The sequence below is a fragment of the Sus scrofa genome, chromosome 4 (assembly GCF_054392235.1).
Source record: "Sus scrofa isolate SSC_HxYL_T2T_F1_AM1 chromosome 4, Sscrofa_HxYL_maternal_Yorkshire_Landrace_v2.0, whole genome shotgun sequence".
NCBI lineage: Eukaryota > Metazoa > Chordata > Mammalia > Artiodactyla > Suidae > Sus > Sus scrofa.
The window spans coordinates 35461031-35476341 of NC_139386.1; the positions used below are offsets into that span (position 1 = coordinate 35461031).

At 46.6% G+C, this 15311-nt stretch overlaps 1 protein-coding gene across 5 annotated transcripts in view; it reads right to left on the minus strand.

The window, feature by feature from the left end:
• GRHL2 (grainyhead like transcription factor 2) overlaps positions 1-15311 on the minus strand; it is a 193408-nt gene that overhangs the window by 66125 nt on the left and 111972 nt on the right. For all 5 annotated transcript variants that reach the window (XM_085021961.1, XM_021090600.2, XM_085021960.1 and 2 more), the window contains one exon: positions 12151-12245. In XM_085021961.1, coding sequence (XP_084878087.1) covers positions 12151-12245 — 95 coding nt within the window. The remainder of the gene's footprint in view (positions 1-12150; positions 12246-15311) is intronic.

Genomic DNA, 15311 nt, shown 5'->3' on the forward strand with positions numbered 1-15311 from the left:
ACCTCCTAAAAGCCAGGATTGCTCTGAGTAGCCAAAGCTGTCAAGATAATACAGCAGGAGTTCCTGCTGTGGCTCAGTGGTAATGAACCCGGCTAGTATCCGTGAGGAGGTGGGTTCAATCCCTGGCCTCACTCAGTAGGTTAAGAATCCAGTGTTACATGAGTTGTGGTATAGGTTGCAGATGCAGCTCAGATCTGGTGTGGCTATGGCTGTGGTATGGGCCTGGGACCCCTAGCCTGGGAACTTCCATATGTCATGCGTGCAGCCCTCAAAAGACAAAATAATAACAAGAATAGAGCAGAGTTAGCTGCTCTGACCAGACTTAGCCCCCCAAAAATGTTATCTATCTGTATACCAACAAACACAAGTTGAGCACCAACTACATAATCAGTATGAATGTATATGGATGTGTGTATTATGCATATGTACGTATGCTACTGGAGATGCTATATATAAATGTTATGAAAGATACACAAGTCTATATCTCTCTTTTTCCCTCAAGGAAAGCCATAGTATCATCTTTCATTGGGGTGAAATGTATATAAATAGGAACGAAGTGGAATATCTCAGGCTATACATACTGGAAGAACTTGAAAAAAAGGCCAGAACTCCACAAGGTGAGATTTCCTATTGGAGTCTTGAGCTAGAAAAAAAGAGAGATGGGGAGTTCCCATCATGGCACAGCAGAAACGAATCCAATTAGGAACCATGAGGTTGCAGGTTAGATCCCTGGCCTTGCTTAGTGGGTTAAGGATCCGGCATTGCCGTGAGCTGTGGTGTAGGTTACAGATGTGGCTTGGATCCTGTGTTGCTGTGGCGTAGGCCGGCAGCTGTAGCTCCGATTGGACCCCTAGCCTAGGAACCTCCATATGCTGCGAATGTGACCCTAAAAAAAAAATTTAAAAAATAAATTATATAGGAAAAAGAGAGATGGAGCAGAAGAAGAAAGGACATGCAAGCTCTCAAAAGCGAAGAGGGGAGTTCCTGTTGTGGCTCAGTGGTAACAAACCTGACTAATATCCGTGAGGATACAGGTTTGATCCCTGTCCTCACTCAGTGGGTTAAGTATCTGACATTGCCATGAGCTGTGATATAGGTCGCAGATGTGGCTCAGATCCCACATTGCTGTGGCTGGCATCTACAGGTTCAACTGGACCCCAGCCTGGGAAGCTCCATATACCACAGGTGTAGCCCCAAAATGACAAAAAAAAAAAACCTAGAAATATGCAATATCAATTTCTTTAACGCAAAGCTATTTCTAGCCTTTTTCATCTTGTAAACAAGGCTGCAGTGCATGCCCGTCAACATGTGCACATATACATTATTGGCTGTAAGTACAGGCCATGTCACCGACTCTTTTTAATATTGGACTATTTTTACTTTGGACTTCACTGAGATTGCCTTCCTCGAGGTCGGCCTGCTCAGTAGCATCCTTATAAACAGGGGTATGCATCCAGGAGGCCTTGCTAAAATGTGTGCAAAGTCTGCCCCCCTAGAGTTTCCAATTCAGTGGCTCTAGGGTGGGAGGTCTGCGCACCTGCATTTCTAAAAAGTTCCCAAGTTGCTGCCTCTGCTGTTCACAGAGGCTCAGGCTGGGAGAAACCACACCTATAGCACAGATTTCAATGGCCGCTTCCTCCTTCTGTCATCTTCTCCCTGCCCCTCTTCTGTCCCTTCTTTACTGACCACCACTTCCTCCTCAGGTTCCTCTCCCCCACATCCCCTAAATGGGTGGGTCTGAAGTTCCCACCCTGACCCCCTTCTGCTCACCCTCCAGTTCTCTCCTCAGCATCTCATCCCTCCCGTGGTGTCTGGCATCCTCTCTTTGCAGGCCACTCTAATTTCTCCCCGAGCTCCTCCAGCCCGACTCTTCCTGTGCTGCGCAGTCTCTGTTCCCTCGTGCCTCGTCCTTCCACCTGAATCCGTTTTCCAACCCCCAGGCTTCCAAATTCCACCGGACCCCTACAACGCTGACATGTGCCACACCCGCCCTCCAGGCTTCCCCAACCCCACAGAAGGGCGCCCTCTACCCTTCTGAAGTCTTTAGAAGTGACTTTTTTTGTGTGTTTAGGGGAGTTGCGTATGTGTGTGCATATGTGGGTGTGTGTGAGAGAGAGAGAGAAAGCAAATCTGGCAGAACACAAATAATGAGTCAATCTAGTGAAGGGAATGTTGTAATAACTGTATCATTCCTTTAAATTTTCAGTGGCAATTTTTTTTTTGGGGGGGGGGTCTTTTTAGGGCCACACCTGAGGCAAATGGAGGGTCCCAGGCTAGGGGTCCAATCGGAGCTACAGCTGCCAGCCCACACCACAGCCACAGCAACACCTTATCTGAGCCACATCTGCAACCTATGCCACAGTTCATGGCAACACTGGATCCTTAACCCATAGAGCGAGGCCAGGGATCAAACCTGTGTCCTCACTGATCCTAGTCAGATTTGGATTTGTTCCTGCTGAGCCACAATGGGAACTCCTAATTGGCAATTTTTTTAAATAAGAAATTTTTAGTTAAATTTTTTTTTAATAAAAAAATAGGGCTCCCTCCCTCTCCAGAACTCTCCCGCCACTTGAATTCTGTTCTCATTAGAGTCTTTGTCCCTTTCTCACATGACAGTCATTTACAGATGTGTCTGAGTTCTCAGCCCAGGCAAAATGTGCTCTGAGAGTGGACACTCTGCTTGGCTTGTTCGTCTGTGAATTCTCACTGTCTGGCCTGGCCTAGCATGTGACAAGCAGCATGGCAGGTGCTTCGAAGGGATGACGGCCCCTTTACCACAGAGAATGCAGAAGATGCTCAGACGAGGTCCTCACAGTAAAACAAGGCAGGGTGGAGAGAGCACATGTTTTAGACAGACATTCCCACCCAATGTGGGAATCCCAGCTCTGCAGTGCACGCTTAGGTAAGCTAGCTACCCTCTCTGGGCTTCATTCTTCATTGTTTAAATGAAAAATGATATCGACTTAACATAGGAATATTGGAGTTCCTTGTGGCCCAGCAGATTAAGTATCTGGCCTTGTCACTGCCATGGCTCCCTGCTGTAGCACAGGTTCGATTCCCGGCCCAGGAACTTGTGCATACCACAGGAGCGGCCAAAAAATAAAATAAATAAGATTATTGCATAAGGTATATAAAGCACTGGGCAGAGTGTCTCATATATGGCAAATACTGAATGAATATTAGCCATGGTGCACAAAAGGAGACACACACACCCACACTTGCATTTCAGACTGTGAAATCGAAGTCTGTAAACAAATTCTCTGCACACACACACGAGTTTATGCATGTAAGGTACAGAGCCCTCAGCAGAATTTGAGCCAGAAACCATGGGGTACCCCCATCCCCCTTTCTAACAAAAGATCAAGCCATTGATATCTTTGGTGAGATGCTTTCCAAAGATTATTTCTTCTATATATGAATTAACTCCAGCTTTATAGCTTTTCCTGCCATCCACTACCTTATAAAACTGGAACAAAGGCCTGGCTTTGTTTAAGTTCCGTGCCAGAGACTCCAGCAAACGTTTACCTTTCCGTTTGAAAGCTTCCTTCTCCCACGCCACACCCCAGCAGACACATAAAAATGCCATTTGCCCTGCTTTGCGGTGTGTATCTCGACCTTTCAAGACCCCTCCCAGGAGCCTCCCCCGCCCTCTCTCTGCTTTGGAGACCCTGGAAGATGCCCTATAACTTCTTCAACCTTCCATATGATGACTCGTGGAAACCTGGCCCCTATTTAGGCCAAACATGGAGATGGACTTTGTCTTAATCGGTAATCTCCGTCAACCCCATTTCACCCGGACGGCCTGGCAAACAGAAAGAAGCCTCCCTGGACGGCTGACGGGAGGCGGGGATCAGTCATGAACTCAGATGGGATGGGTCCTCTGTCCATCCTCAACATGAGTATTTACACATCTTCCCTTCTCCCTGGTGTCCAGCACCGGAGTTTGACAGAAAGAGAACACAGTCGACTAAGCAGCATCCCCTTGGACGGCGAGATTCATCAGGACAACGGGAACTGTAAAGTTCTAAAGCACTGGGCTTGACACACAGAGCGCCCCCCTCCCTGCCCCCCTAAAAACTGATGGAGACTTTTAGACCAAAAGGAAATATTGAGAGAGAGAGAAAAAAGGAAGGAGGGTGAGAAGTAATTGGGGAGAATGTGAACGGATCCGCTCTGATGTGATGCTAAACTCCAAGCCGGTCTCTCAATGAGCATATCCTTATTTTGCACAAAAAGAAACAGGCTAATTTGCAGGGTGCAAGAAGGTCAGAGCACTTCAATGTTCTCCTATGTACCAGCTGTGGTCACAGCGCTGCCATCTGCACCATCCTGTCTTCGAAGCTGCTAAAATTGAGATCCGAGGACCAAGATGCTGTTTTCCTATCTGTTGGCATCTGATGGAGCAGAGAACAAGGCTTGGCTTGCCGACCACCAGTTGCACCCTGGAACGACAGCACTGGGCAGAGAAAAGGTTGCCCCACACAGGAAGAAAGGGAAGAAACCTAGACTTCATAGGACCAGAGTAAACCACCCAACGTGAGAGCTCTAGTTACATCTCACAACATGAAGTGATTCATGACACATGCCGTGTCAAATGCCCTTCCACCCAGGGCAGAAGCAGGGCAGTGCTGGGGCAGTCGGTCAGCTTCAGTGTCTTCCTTAAGGATGGGATTGCAAAGCTAGAAGAGAACTTTTATTTATTTATTTATTTATTTATTTTGGTCTTTTTGCCATTTCTTGGGCCGCTCCCACAGCATATGGAGGTTCCCAGGCTAGGGGTCGAACCAGAGCTGTAGCCACCGGCCTACGCCAGAGCCACAGCAACGCGGGATCCGAGCAGATTCTGCAACCAACACCACAGCTCACGGCAACACCGGACCGGATCGTTAACCTGATGAGCAAGGGCAGGGATCGAACCCGCAACCTCATGGTTCCTAGTCGGATTCGTTAACCACTGCGCCATGATGGGAACTCCAGAATAGAACTTTTTACTCTCAGCTTTCACGTCTATTTTCATGCTCAGAGAGCTGATTCATCAAGCACTCTCATGTCTCCATCCCTCAGAAGGGTCTCAGTTCTCCTAAGACATCTGCTTGGTATTGGTGCAAAATCACACACAAAGGCAATAAATAAGGCAAAAGTACTAGGGGAGGAGTTCCCGCCGTGGCGCAGTAGAAACAAATCCGACTAGGAACCATGAGGTGGCGGGTTTGATCCCTGGCCTTATTCAGTGGGTTAAGGATCCGGCATTGCCGTGAGCTGTGGTGTAGGTTGCAGATGTGGCTCGGATCTGGCATTGCTATGGCTCTGGCATAGTCTGGCAGCTATAGCTCCGGTTAGACCCCTGGCATGGGAACCTCCGTGTGCCTTGGGTGCAGCCCTAAAAGGACAAAAGACAAAAGACAAAAAAACAAAAGAGGTTCTAAGGGAACTAGGGCCCAGAGGGAATAGCAGCCTGTATCCTCTCATCTTGCATTTTCTCTCAATTTCAAAAATTACATGGAAATCTCTTTTGTAAACGCAATTCTCCTAAAGCATCCAAAGTGAGAGGTAACTATCTATAAAATAAATGTTGCTTTTGTGCGAATATTTACTTCCAATTTACCAGCTTGGTAAATGCAGGTTTTCATTTATTGTGTTTCTCAAGTTGCAAACATAAAGCAGAGAGACACTGTGAGCCTTCTGCAACTGTCGTTCTCTCGAATAAAAATCATCCTTCTTGCTTGGGATTTTTTTCATGCTGTGCTTCCTGCATGGTATTGCAAGAGGGCCTCTACTGTTCATAACAGGAAAAAACTTAAATGACAAGTGTACAGAAATAATGTACAAGAGTGAAAATGAAGAACAGGATACTAGGGTAAGAGGCTGGAGCAAAGTGAGGGAAACAGAGAATAAATGTGTAAGGCGTGGAGAAGAAAACACTGCTGTGTCTCAGAGTTGCAATATTAGAAAGCATGTGTTGATCTTTGATTACTAGGGAGCGAGGTAGTAATTAGGCAAATGAGATCACTCATGTCTAGGCTAATATACACACTTACACACACACTCAGCTGAAGAGAGCAAGGGATCCCCCCCCAGTGCTCACTCCCATATCCATTCTGGTCAGTAACAGGTATGACATCAACAGGGAATGTACTAGAACAACGGGCAGGAAGAGACCTGCCTGCCGGAAGTAGGGGCTCCCCACTTTTGTTGGTGGGGATGGGGGTGACAGAGCCTGGCAAAGGCAGGGTGACTTGATTAAACTGCTTTGCTCAAGAAAGTGGGGCTGATCATTTGATGTCTTTTTTTTCTGGACCCACGTAGGTTGTACCCTATACTCTTCCTTTGAGTAGGAAAATCATAGTAGCATTCTTTGGTCTAAAAAAAATTTGCAGATATCCCTCTGTCGGGGATGGTTTAAGAATCCCGACTCCAGACTCAGAGGGACATGAATTCAAAGTTCACCTCTTCCCACTTGCCTAATCTTGCAGAGCCCGCTGTGAAGAAAGTTGATGTTTGGTGGGATCAGAATCCGAGATGCGTCAGGAAATGTGCTGCTCTGCCTCTCGGCTCCCCACCCCACCTGAACCAGTTCTCGGCCCTGCCCGCCCCCAGTCTCACCATACCTATCTGTTAACAGGGATGAAAACATCTGCCTTGCCTGTGTCCTTGACCCTCTCTAAAACTGCAACAACTTCCGCTCTGAAAGTTCTTTCCAAACACCAAAATGCCAGAAGAACGTCACCGTCTGATTTTGCGAAGCACAGGGTCCACTGGGCTCCTCGCTGGAAGCCCCTCCAGCAAGTCAAGAGAGAGGGTGGAAGGGGGCGGGGTAGACGTCGCACCAGGAGGCAGCACCTCTACCTCCGGAAGCAAAGGTAGAGATAGAATTCCCTAACATTGAATTATAATATGTTCTCTCTTTATAATTTTTTTTTTCTTTTGTCCTTTCAGGGCTGCACCTGCAGCGTATGGAGGTTCCCAGGCTAAGGGTCAAATGGGAGCTACAGCTGCCAGCCTACGCCAGAGCCACAGCAACTCTGGATCCAAGCCGCCTCTGCGACCTACACCACAGCAACGCAGGATCCTTAACCCACCGAGTGAGGCCAGGGATTGAACCTGCGTCCTCAAGGATGCTAGTCAGATTCATTTCTGCTGAGCCACAATGGGAACTCCACATTCTTTCTTTAAACCATAGTCAGGAGGATGGGTGAAAAGGAGACTTGCTGGTTTGCTTGACTATGAAGCAGTGCTGGTGGTGAAGGAAGAGGAACATCTCACTGACTCAAGATCATTCCAAAAGGCTTGGCTGTAGCGGGATTAAGAAAGGATTCACGGGCAGAAGCCGCCTTCATCTTAGGTAGTTTATAAACCACAAGCAGGGCAAGGCATAGAAACGGGGAAATTGCTACTGTGTTCCAGTGAAAAGGCACAAAAAGGAAACCCGTTTCTCAAAGCACTAAGTAGCATCTTAATGCTCAAGTCCTTCTCTGTGGTCGCAAGCGAGCGGCCTTTGTAGCACACGAAAGCTGGTTGCATCTTGACATCACTGTGAACAGAGACAACGGCTCTGGACAAAAAGAAGGGGCCTCATTTCAAGAATCTCCTTAGAAATCGGTGAGGAGGGGGAGCCTGTAATTAGGGTTTTGTGCTCCTGCTCTGGCGGTGATGTCATCGCCGGGGGGAAGGCGGCGGTCCCTGCCAGGAATCTGAGCTCACCGCTCTTCAATAACTCAATAGGGTCTTGCGTGGGAATTTCTCATCTTGGGGATTAGTGACCAACAAATCTACTTTGTAGGTACCCGTGCTTGGCTAAGCGGAGACAGGAAAATGGAAATGACCTTGTAAATGAGAGTCACGTGAAATAATGTAGCCCTGTGGTCCGCCCCTTAGAATCATACAGATGGGACCGTAATAATCCGGTCCAACCCTCCCTGTTCCCCTTCTCGCCACTTCTGAGCTGAGAAACTGCAGCTCAGACGGTGGTGAAGACACACAGCTGGCTATTCCCAGGGCCAGGACCAGATGTGGTTGCCTGAGCCTAGTTTCAGTGCTTTCTCTTCCCTATCACCCTCGGTCCCTCCCCAATCGACTTCCCAGCTGGGACAGCACGGATGCTCAGAACCTTACCCACCTGGACGCCACCTGAGTCATTCCCAGGCACCCAGGGACACCGGGTCACATGAGCTTCCAGACTGAGCTGACCCTGAGGGAAAAACCAACATCCTGCTGGAGGCTCTGCTGCCCGGTGTCCCTGTGCAGAGACGCTGTGGCACAACCAGCAAAACCGGTTCTGGGAGGAAGAACTCTGCAGAATCCTGCCAGAATCATGCTTCAATGGAGACTGGCAATCTGAAGTTTAACCTCCAGCCTCATTTTAACTAGTAGTGTTAACACCGTCCCTGGCCAAACTTATTCCTATAATTAAATTAAACTAAATGCTTCCAGTTTCCCGTTTTTGCCTTTCTTCTGTTCCCGCTCCACGGGAGGTGAGAAGAGAATGCAGGTCAGCAGCAAAAGAAAACAGTAGTGTTCTGGAAAAATCTATAAACCTTATCATCGGGTCTTAATGGTGCATATTGTGGGAAGACTACCAAACATGGGACCGTTGGATTTTTTAAAATAAATGCACCAAAATCAAATAACCAAATAAAAGCTATCTTGGAAAGACACACGGTTTTCTCAAATGATGCTGCTATGGCTCAGATATATTTGCAATGTCTCTTTGGATATTGTCTACTTGAAAGCGGGTCACGTGCAAAAAAAAAAAAAAAAAAATCTCATTTTTACCCTGGGAGTGGTATTATCCAACTTGTGGTGTATATTTACATTTGGACCCAAGTGATTTCTGATGTTTTTTTAAAACAGCTTCAAAGATCAAGGTTTACCAGCATTACAGATGTTCTGAAGGTAGGCACAGCAGCTCCCTGTAACAGCGGCAACACAAGTCAGCCTCTGTGTGGCCTGGAGCCAAAGGAGCCAGGGTTTTTTTTTTGAGGGGGGTGTCCTGACTGCCCCATTGCCCCCAGCCACACTGTGTCACCCTCCTTGTATTGCTACTTTCCCCAACATTGAAAGCCAGTAAAGGCGCAAACCACATATGTAGCTGACTGACGAGGCATGACTGGGTCATGAACATGTCCACAAGGGCCAGGGAAGATTCCAGAATGGAGAAGCCTAGAGAAAACACTAAAAAGAACAGCCAGTACCTCACAAGAGCCACCCATGGCCTTGTAAACCCTCGGGCTCATGGTTGCCTGACTCGCTAATTATCCAAAAGAATCTGGAAAACTTGACTTGAAAAAAAAAAAAAAAAAACCTCCTCTTAAATCTGGACAAACTTTTTTAAAATTTGGAATATAAGTACATACAAGCATGACACACATGCATATATACGTTCTGTGGACGACATGAAGGCTGCAGGTCACACACTTGTACGCTCTGGCGACATAAACCAAAACATCATGTGACAAATGAACAGCCCCAACCCTGAAGCCTGCAAGTGATTTCTGTGTGGGTGTTACCAATAGGAACTCAAAATGAACACAACTGCTCACGAGAAGATGTCCTCAGCAGGAGCATCACAGACGGTGCCACCACAAGAAGATGCATTTTGTGCCTTGCTTTGCCAAAAACCTTTATCTCAGCCACGCAATGTTAGTTTTTTGCAGTCTGCTTATTATGAAGTCAATGGTATTTTAAAGAAAAACCTGGAGTTCCCATTGTGGCTCAGCAGAAACCAATCCAACTAGCATCCATGAGGACTCAGGTTCACTCCCTGGCCTTGCTCAGTGGGTTAAGGATTCGGCAGTGCCAGGAGCTGTGGGGTAGGTTCCTGCATTGCTGTGGCTGTGGTGTAGACTGGCAGCTACAGCTCCAATTCACCCCTATCCTGGGAACCTCCATATGCCACGGGTATGGCCCCCAAAAAACAAAACAAAACAAAAAACAAACAAAAAAGTAAAGAAAAATCTTATGCTCTGCAGGTTGAAAAAAAAAAATCTTCTTAGCCTACCTCATAAAATGGATTTAACTTTTTAAGTTTTTTCTTTAAAAGCCCTTCTGGTATTTTGGTGAGAATACTTGGAACTATTTTTATTACTTATCGATTAACCCAGACTGCAAACAATGACAACTACCGAATAGTAGTTACTGAAAATATGTATGAAAGAAACAAGTTTTTTCACTACAACAAGCAAGCACTGCCATTTGGCAAAGCGTATGTGAGCTTAAATTGGTCAGCCTGGAACAATGCACCTGCCTAAACACACAGATTTCGACAAGAAAAGTGAAAAATTAAATTTAAAAATAAAATAAACAAGAAAAGTAAGCCCTACCTATGGGAAATGAAAGCAAAGTCAACTCAAGCCCAAATTAGCTACTTCCCTGGTTGACCACAGAGCCACCATCATTCAAGATGTCCCTTCCGGTTTTATTTTCTCTAAAAGGTCCTTATTTGACTGGTAACAGTCCATACATTCACACCCCCCCCCAGCACTTATCATCACATTGCATAATAAGGAAAATTAGAGCTGCAGTTACAGCTCACATTTCCAGCTTGCTCTGGCTTGACAGGGCCCTTCCAAGGATAGAATCCCACTGCCTTCCCAGTGGATGGCTCTGCGTGGCCTGCCTCTCACTCCTCACCCTGCTGTCCAGCTAATGGCTCCCCTTCTGCCCTCAGAGCGCGGGATTTTCACACGTCACCCTCCCAACACATGCTTGGTTCAGCAGAGATAACCTGAAACATTGGCGGGTTTGGGGGGTCTTGCGTGGTGTGAGGCAACAGAGGCCCAGAGAGGTCAGATGACTTGGGTCAGGATTCCAACCCTGGCCCCCTACTGCCTTCTCCTTATGTAACCCAGGAAGCTGGCCTCGGGAAGAAGGGGGCCCCAGGAGGAAGCCTGGGGCCAGGGGGCGAACTTCAGATGGAGGTAAGCGGAGCCTGGGGGCGTTTTCCTGCATTCCACGTGGGACCTGAGCTCCGTGGCCTCGCAAGGCCTCGCTCCTTCTCCGGGAGGCACAGAGCCACTGGAACGTTCTCCCAGCTGCCCCAGCGCTCCGTTTCGGCTTGCCCATTCAGGTCACCTCTCTTGGGCCTAAAGCCGATTGCATTTACTTTGTTTTATACATGAGTGAAAGGAGACACTGAGCAATTCATCTTCTCCAAGTCAGGCCCACAGACTCCCAACCCGTTTCCGCTCTCTCCCCCGCCCTCCCCTGCTCGGGGACAATGAAGCATTGACAGCAGTTGTTTACACTGACCTTTCCATTAATTCGAAGACAAAGTCATCTAATGCCCTCCTAGATGGTACATAACTGAAGCAGAAAACAAGCTTAGGGGTCATGTGGGACCTTCTCGTTAGTGCAAAAGGAGGATCGAGAATCAGAAGCTATGAAACACAGGAAGAAGAGTGAGCCCAGCAGCCGGTTTCGGTTTTCATAAACTCAGAGACTGGTGGCTGGAAAGCAAATCTGAGCCTTGGCCAACCTTGCTTGTGTTACTCCAGTCAGTGCAATGGTGGACATCTATCCTTACTCAGGACACACTTGGCCAGAGATTCTACTACTGCCCTTCTTAACCACGCTGGCACCAGACAGAAATTAAAAAAAAATTTTTTTTAAACTTTAAGCTTTAGGTCAATAGAAAAGAAAGGGCTCAAGGTCACGGTGGCGGCTCTACCTCAGGGAGTGAAGTGCAAAGACCCTGCTTCCTGCACCCTCCCTCGACAAGGTTATCCTGGAAGGGGACCGGGAGGCACACCCAGCCACTTACCTGTGCAAACAGCAGCTCTGAACACCTTGCTATCTCTGAAGGTGGTGGCAGTTACGTGTTTGGGGAAATTGCGGTGCAGTGAGAAAAGTCTGGCCCAGTCCTGCCAGCCCTGAGTGCTAAAACGGGGCTTGGGGGGCTGGTCCATTCTGCGGGAGGCCGCAGAGGAACAGTACACCCTCTTTCTCCTTTGCCCCCCAAAAGGCGATTTAACTGTGCATAACTGAGTATGTGTGACTTTCAGAGAAAGGTAATAGGTTCGATTCCCTTGTGTCCGGCTCAAGTTAACCAGTCTTTCCCTAGTTACAGAGGCTTTGATGAAAGAATCCTCTGCAGAGAAAGGACACGTTATTTAAAAGGTATGACCCCTGAATCGACGCCACTTTTGCACTCACCTTGGCCTCTTCGTTCACGTCCCAGGTGAAGGAAACGGCATTATACGCGATCTCTTCAATGTTGCCAATCGTATTAAAGCTCTCCTTGTAATCAGCTGTGAGGTGAAATAAGAAAAAGGTATGGAAAAGAGTCAGCATCACTGGGCAGCATGGAGAGACCTATCATTTTCCGATGGGGAACCTGCAACTTCACCTGTTCCTCCGGCTGTCTCCATGGCAACAGCTAAGGATGGGTGCCTGCTGACAGTCTTTTACTAATAGTCACTCTATAAAAATATATGTTCCTCCATCAAAAGCGGAAATCGAGGTGAAGCAAGGTTCCTAACTAATTTGTTCATCAGTTTCACGTTTTACTCGGTTTATAAATTAAATTCTTCTCCTCCGGTCTCTTGTCATCTACCCACTCCCTCTCCTACTCACTTTTCTGCCACTTAGTTTTGCTGGCGGGGCCAGAGTATTCCAGAGAGATCGTTTCACAGAACAGAATAGTCTGTTTATCAGCCAGGCAGTGTCTTCAGGGCTTTTGTGAAGAAATCCAGGAGAGAGCAGATAAACGTACTTTTTACTTCTTTAGGGGAGTTCATCATATTCAGCTATCACCACCTGTCCATTCAAGGCCCTCTCTTCTTTATGCAATATTTATTTACTCCTTTTTATCCTCACTCTCCCTCCTACAAACACAAAAGCTATCAATGTGTTTGCTGTGTAGTCTTATGAAATAAGTTGCCTTGATTCGCCTGTGTACAGAGCATTCATTGTCACACACACAAAAAAAATGGTCTATGACTAGGGTTGCCAGATTTAGCAAATATGTGGAGCAAACTTAGCCTTAAAAAGTTTGTTGTTTATCAGAAATTCAGGAGTTCTTGCTATGGCACAGTGGTTTAAGAATCTGACTGCAGAAGCGCAGGTTGCTTCTTCCCCAACTGGGGGCAGTGGGTTCAAGGATCTGGTGTTGCTGCAGCTTGGACTTGATCCCTGGCCCAGGAACTTCCATATACCACAGGGTGGCCTAAAAAGAAAAAGGAAAGGAAAAAGGAGGAGGAGGAAGAGAGGGAGGAGGAGAAGGAAAAAAAAAAAAAGCAGCAAAGAAAAGAAATTCAAATGTAACCAGGTACCATGTATTTTATCTAGCAACCCCAGCTATGAACCTTTTCAGATCAGACCACATGGCTGGCTGCATGCCTGATCCCAGCTGTGGCTGCAGAGAATTCCGTGGTGACCATCAGCCACACGTCCCTCATCCCCTTTCCCCAGAAAACGGACCTGTTAGTGGTGTCAAGCTCTCTAGTACCACAGACAACACTGGAATAAAACCCTTGTTCCTCTGTCTCCACCACCACTGCCTTCATTGGTCTTCTTCTGTCTGGACATCCTAGGCTCGCTCCTCACTGCTTTCTGAGGTTTTAGCTCCTGCTTACCATCAGCACTGTCCCCCTCCTCTTGGCCTCTGTAGCTCTGACTCCCTGCCTTCCCACCACCCCTTGCGTACGAAACAAAGCGGGGTTGTCCTGCTTGGCCAGCATCACAGTAATCTTCATTGGCCTTTCTTTTTTTTTTTTTTTTTGAGGTCCAGATCAAATTATGTGATCACCTCCTCACATCTGTTCTAAATGTCCATTATTTTTCTAAACTGGTAAGTCGGCTCATGTATTTTTCATCATTTTTATAAGGCTAAAACTCACACCTCGACCTATCATGTCCTACCCAATGAAGGAAGTCCTGCACACACCTGCCCCACAACAGGGTCAGAGGAAGGTTCCTTTCTAATGATGTCAGTGATCTTTTTGTTTATAGGATCATTTTGGAGATTTTTCTGAGTTAGGAATGAGGTATGATGGCTAACATCCAGGATGTATATAGTGTTTCATTGTCTCCAAAATCTGACATGTTTCTGGTCCAAGGGTCATTTCCTCATCCTGTGCTCTAAGGGGCCCTATCACTCCACGGCTGGAGGCTTCCTGAGGCTTCAACAAGTGTCTCTCTATTAATGCTGTAAAATTTTGAAGTCAGCTTTCCTGAAATTCACCTATCTGATTATTTTCAGCCATTTCTGACTGATTGATCACAAAATCTAAGTTTACGTGATCATTCACCGAGATGTTAATTACCTTCTTCTCTTAATCCAACTCATTCTGTTTGTGTGAATTAGGTTGAGAGAAGTAGGGCTCCCAGGGTTCCTGCCATAGCACAGTGGTTTCAGAATCTGACTGCAGCGGCTTGGGTCACTGCAGAGGCTCAGGTTCAGTCCCTGGCCCAGTGCAGTGGGTTAAAGGATCTGACATTGTTGCAGCTGTAAGATAAGTCACAGCTGTGACTCGGATTCACTAACTTGCCTGGGAACTTCCATAGGCTGTGGGTATGGCCATAAAATTAAAAAAGAAAAAAGAAAAAAAGAAACAGGTCTCCTACTCGCTTTTCCAATCCACAATACAAATAATAGTAAAACAAAGTCCATAATAATAATAAATTCATAAAAATTTATAATAAAACAAAGTCAGTTTGATTTTGTTCTTTTAAAAGAATTCCTTATAACTGGAGCCTGGATTCATGGTTAATTGCAGAAAAATCTACTTAGATGTGCTCTCCAGAATGGCCCCCAGACTCTCTCTAGAATGGGTCAGGTCAGTCTAGACTCTGCCAGCGTTCTATTTCCCTTCTTTCCCACCAAATTTCTACTTTTGGAGCCAAACCAATGGATACAAAGTGTTATCTCAATGACACTGTATTTACATTTCTTCTATCACCTCTGAGTTCAAGCATCTCTTCTCATGCAGGATACTAACCAGGTGTCTCCTTATGTAAACTGCCTATTTCTGCCCTTTGCCTCTGATTTTCTTGATTTCCCCAGGGAAACTCTGAAGCACAATTATAGATCTTTGTATTTTAAATAAGGCACAAACACTTCAATATAGAAGCTTATGTGTTCACCATAGGAACGTCAGAGACCATGAACAAATAAGAAAAATATTGAAAAGCAGCCACAATCTACTCACCCACAACCAACCACAAACAACACATTTGTATATGGAGTGCCAGTCAGGGGTAACAAACCTGACTGGTATCCATGAGGACACAGGTTCGATCTCTGGCCCCACTCAGTGGGTTAAGGATCTGGCATTGCCATGAGCTATGATGTAGGTCACAGATGTGGCTCAGGT